The sequence below is a fragment of the Phaseolus vulgaris genome, chromosome 7, assembly GCF_000499845.2.
Source record: "Phaseolus vulgaris cultivar G19833 chromosome 7, P. vulgaris v2.0, whole genome shotgun sequence".
Taxonomy (NCBI): domain Eukaryota; kingdom Viridiplantae; phylum Streptophyta; class Magnoliopsida; order Fabales; family Fabaceae; genus Phaseolus; species Phaseolus vulgaris.
In genome coordinates this window covers 10924892-10928782 of record NC_023753.2, presented here as the reverse complement: position 1 = coordinate 10928782, position 3891 = coordinate 10924892, and the positions used below count along the sequence as shown (strand labels likewise).

The 3891-nt window shown below is 27.5% G+C and overlaps 1 protein-coding gene across 2 annotated transcripts; it reads left to right on the top strand.

Annotated features, from left to right (window-relative positions):
- The first annotated feature begins 1106 nt into the window (after nucleotides 1-1106).
- On the top strand, nucleotides 1107-2537 carry LOC137828112 (transcription factor WER-like). Of its 2 annotated transcripts, XM_068634555.1 has the most exons (4): nucleotides 1121-1283; nucleotides 1363-1492; nucleotides 1578-1927; nucleotides 2018-2537. In XM_068634555.1, exons 1-4 carry the CDS (start codon nucleotides 1148-1150, stop codon nucleotides 2146-2148), a joined length of 747 nt encoding a protein of 248 aa, XP_068490656.1. In that variant the 5' UTR covers nucleotides 1121-1147; the 3' UTR covers nucleotides 2149-2537. The 2 variants fall into 2 exon arrangements, with proteins under 2 accessions (XP_068490655.1, XP_068490656.1); XM_068634554.1 differs by having other exon boundaries at nucleotides 1107-1283; nucleotides 1578-2528.
- Nucleotides 2538-3891: the final 1354 nt, after the last annotated feature.

Here is a 3891-nt window from a genome sequence, read left to right as displayed (position 1 = left end):
TGTTAATATTACATGTAAAAAAATTATTTTTAATTAGATAGTCAGCCGTTTTCACAGCCAAGAGGACCATTAGGTTGGCCTTTATTTTCTGGAAGGAAATCTTACATATTGATTGCTATATATAAGAATAATTATTCTTGACGCCAATTTTACATATACTTCTTTTCCATAGCTTTATGTTAGTTAGATGTGGAAAGAAAAATAAAGTAAATAAGAGTTACTAAATATTGTCTTATTGTTTGAATATAATGAAAAATAAATAAACAAAATACTTATTTTTTTTTATTTATTATAAGAAAGTTTAAGAAATTTTCATTTGAATAAAGTAACTTTTATAATATAAGCAGACAGAACTAAAAATACTACTTGACAAAACAAACTTTCCTTTCTACTTTTTTATCATAAAAAGAGGGAATCTTTATTCTTTACACGACTCTATCATTCTAGCGATCTAGTTTCTCACTCTTTATTTTCTTCTTTAGACTCAGTTGCTTTCCATTAACACAGAACACAATGCTACGTTGATTCTTTGTAGTAACATTGAGAAGAGCAAATATCTTAGTTCTATTATTGATTTTTGAGGAGTAGTAAAACTGAGATTGGAGGGACCCGTGTGTGTTATGATATAATTGAGCACATGCTCTGATATTTCAGCCACTTAGTTTGCAATCTTCGAGGGTCGATGCCCAATCCTTTTCTCCATATCCTTTTGTCATAATAACTGTTCTCTTTAATCAGACTCTTTTATCTCAGTGAAATGCTACCACTCCAACACTTATTATATTATCAGAACATACTTTAAGTTCTCTTCATAATTATATAAATGTTACAAAGTGTAAACTTAATTTGATATATAATACTAGAAATTTTTATGTTTGCTACATTATTCTAAATCACTTTTCAAAATACTTTTTTCTCCTTTAAGGAGCACTATACGTAGTCCACTAGGGGTCCCATTTGAATGGAAAAAATGAGGTAAAAGAACTGTTATAGTCGTGATCCTCATTTGGTTGATTCATCTACCACATATACATGGCATTTATTTAAATAATTAAAAGAAAAGTGAGCAAGTATTTAAGGGGCATTAACAACACCTTTCAGAATCCAATAATAGAGCGAAAGAGGGTGAGTGAGAGAAAGAGAGAAGATGGAAAGAAAGGCCAACTGTGAGAATGAATATGCTATGAACAGAGGTCCTTGGTCTGCTGAAGAAGACAAAATTCTTATGAACTACGTTCAAGTCCATGGAGAAGGTAAATGGAGAGAGCTTTCCAAAAGAGCAGGTATATATATGCAATGCAGAAATATATAGAGTTTCAAAAGTATTCTACTTTCAAAATTTGATCATTTGTATTTATGTAGGCTTGAAAAGATGTGGCAAGAGTTGCAGACTTCGATGGCTGAATTATCTAAACCCAGATATAAAGAGAGGAAACATTTCTTCTGATGAAGAAGATCTCATTATCAGATTACACAAACTCTTAGGGAATAGGTACATCTGTTTATATTTTACATGCATTTACTCCATTTTTTTTTGTCAATGTATTAATATTTTATCATATTGTTATGGTGAATAGATGGTCTCTAATTGCGGGACGATTACCAGGGAGAACAGACAATGAAATTAAGAACTACTGGAACACTTATTTGAGAAAGAAGGTAGAGCAGAAGTACAATCAAAACCATGTTGTTGGCCATGACAGCAACATTCCTATCAACTTAAGCTCCAAAAATTTCTTGGATGATGTTCTTGATCCTACAAAACCCCCTCACCCAATGATGATTACACCAAAATCAATGAGGTGTACCAAGGTTATGATGCCAGGCAATGATTCAGTCAGCACAATGAATTTGATCACAACGACCAGGGACCATAATAACCCTTCTGCATCCATGTCACAAGATCACCATAACCACTGTTTAACAGGTGTTTTTCAAGACTTTGATATCAGTGACTTGTTAATGTCGTACGAGGATGATTGTCGTTTCAACGGGTATGCTTGTGTTGAAATACCAGAACGTACTTTTGAAGATGAGACTTGGAGGCTTGATGATTCAATGGTTGGAGAAGCATGGTACGAGAATTGGAAGCACGACAGTTACTTTTCACAAGAACAAGATATGGTCATGGGTTTTTCTTTCTTCTAAGAGTGGACAAAATTTAGGTACATTACTTTTAAGTGTTTTTAATACTGTTCTATAATCAAAATTAGAATTTCATTTTAGTATCATGTGCAATAAAGGTTGAAATTAAATGTTGGTACTAATTAGAAATTCTGATTTTGAATCAAGAACAGATCTAAAATCTCTTCAAGTATTTTGAATGAAATGGTCGATGATATTTAAAAAAAACAACAATGAAGTTAATAGAGCTTTTGTGGTTACTTTACTTTTGGTACGAACAGTGTGATTTTTATGAAGATGTGTAAGTTGTGTCTGGGACAATTATGCTATACCAGAAATACATTGCAATTTTGGGCTATTCTATGAAAGTTCTGAAACTAGTGTTACTATAGTATAAAGAACTGCTAAGGTTGTGTAATTCCTTTGAGTTTTCATACGGGTCTTGCAATAATATTACTTGGATTTTTTATTTTAGTAAAGTTTCAATTTAATCCTTAAATATGTAAAATATTATCTATTTAGTTTTTAAAAGAAGAAATATTTATTTTAGTTTGTACAATATCTTAAAATTACTTACCCTTGTTAAGTTTCATTACATTGTTTTTTCATTAAAATATAATTTTAAAAATTGATTTGACATTAAATAAAAATTATTTTATTATAAATTTATAATATTAAAGACTACTGTTGAAATAGAGGAAAAAGTTATAAAAGAAAAGAAGATATCAATTTTGTAAATAGTTATTATAAAAACATATACTACATTATATATATATAAGTTACGAACATAGATTGACTTTTCAAATATTAAAACAAGCCTAATAAATTAACATTTTCACCATTATTTTTTATTTGTAGTGTTTGTTGTTAATGCATAAAAACAAGAATTGTAGTAAAGAGTACACATTAGATGTTGCATGAGTTTGTGTGAACATGAAAAAATAGGCATATGTTTAAAATATAAAAATAACTATGTTAGGACTTTTTCCCATTAATTTATAATTTATTAAATATTTTGCTGTAAACAAAGCAATTGTTCTAGAATATTATGTGTATTTATTATTAAAATGAATAATTTAAATTTCAACAAATTTTAGTAAAGAAAAGGTAAAAAAAAACACTTCCAAAAGATTTGTTGTTAATACGGGATTGAAAGAAATAACTTTACTAAATGTTACTCTTATTGGACTAAATTATTTCTTCTTATATATGTACATTATCAAAACATTATTATTTTATATTAAATAATGATTCACAATTTTTAAAGTTATATATACAATTATTTTATATATTAGGTTAAATTATGTTATGTAGCTATTCCAAACTTTAAGTAATTACTATGATTTAAAAATTTACAAAAGAAATTCTTATGTTGTTTGTAAATAAAACTCAATTTATGAATAGAGATTATTGAATTTTACTAAACTCTGGTAATTTATTTAAAAACTAAAATTTAATATGAGAACAAGCTCTAGTGTGATACCTATTAAATGAATAATTATATTTTGTGTTGGTTTTTAAATATGTCTTTTTGTGGCACGAACTTTTGAATAGGTATTTATAACTTAATCAAAAAATTAATTGTTAAATATAATCATTCATTATATTTAAGCAATTAAAATGTAGTAAAATTTTAAAATTATACAGGCTTTTTTAAAATCTTAATAAAATTGTAAGGAGTTATTATATAATTTAACCATAAAAAAGTGCATTAATTCAATATTTAATGTAATAATCAATTTAAAACACAAAATTACTGAAAGAATT

What these genes read in the sequence shown, in the direction of transcription:
- LOC137828112 (XM_068634554.1), top strand. Translation starts at nt 1,148, where the DNA reads ATGGAAAGAAAGGCCAACTGTGAGAATGAATATGCTATGAACAGAGGT. An exon ending in AGAGCTTTCCAAAAGAGCAG is followed by an intron (nt 1,284 to 1,362) that starts GTATATATATGC and finishes GTATTTATGTAG; the next exon opens with GCTTGAAAAGATGTGGCAAG. An exon ending in CACAAACTCTTAGGGAATAG is followed by an intron (nt 1,493 to 1,577) that starts GTACATCTGTTT and finishes TATGGTGAATAG; the next exon opens with ATGGTCTCTAATTGCGGGAC.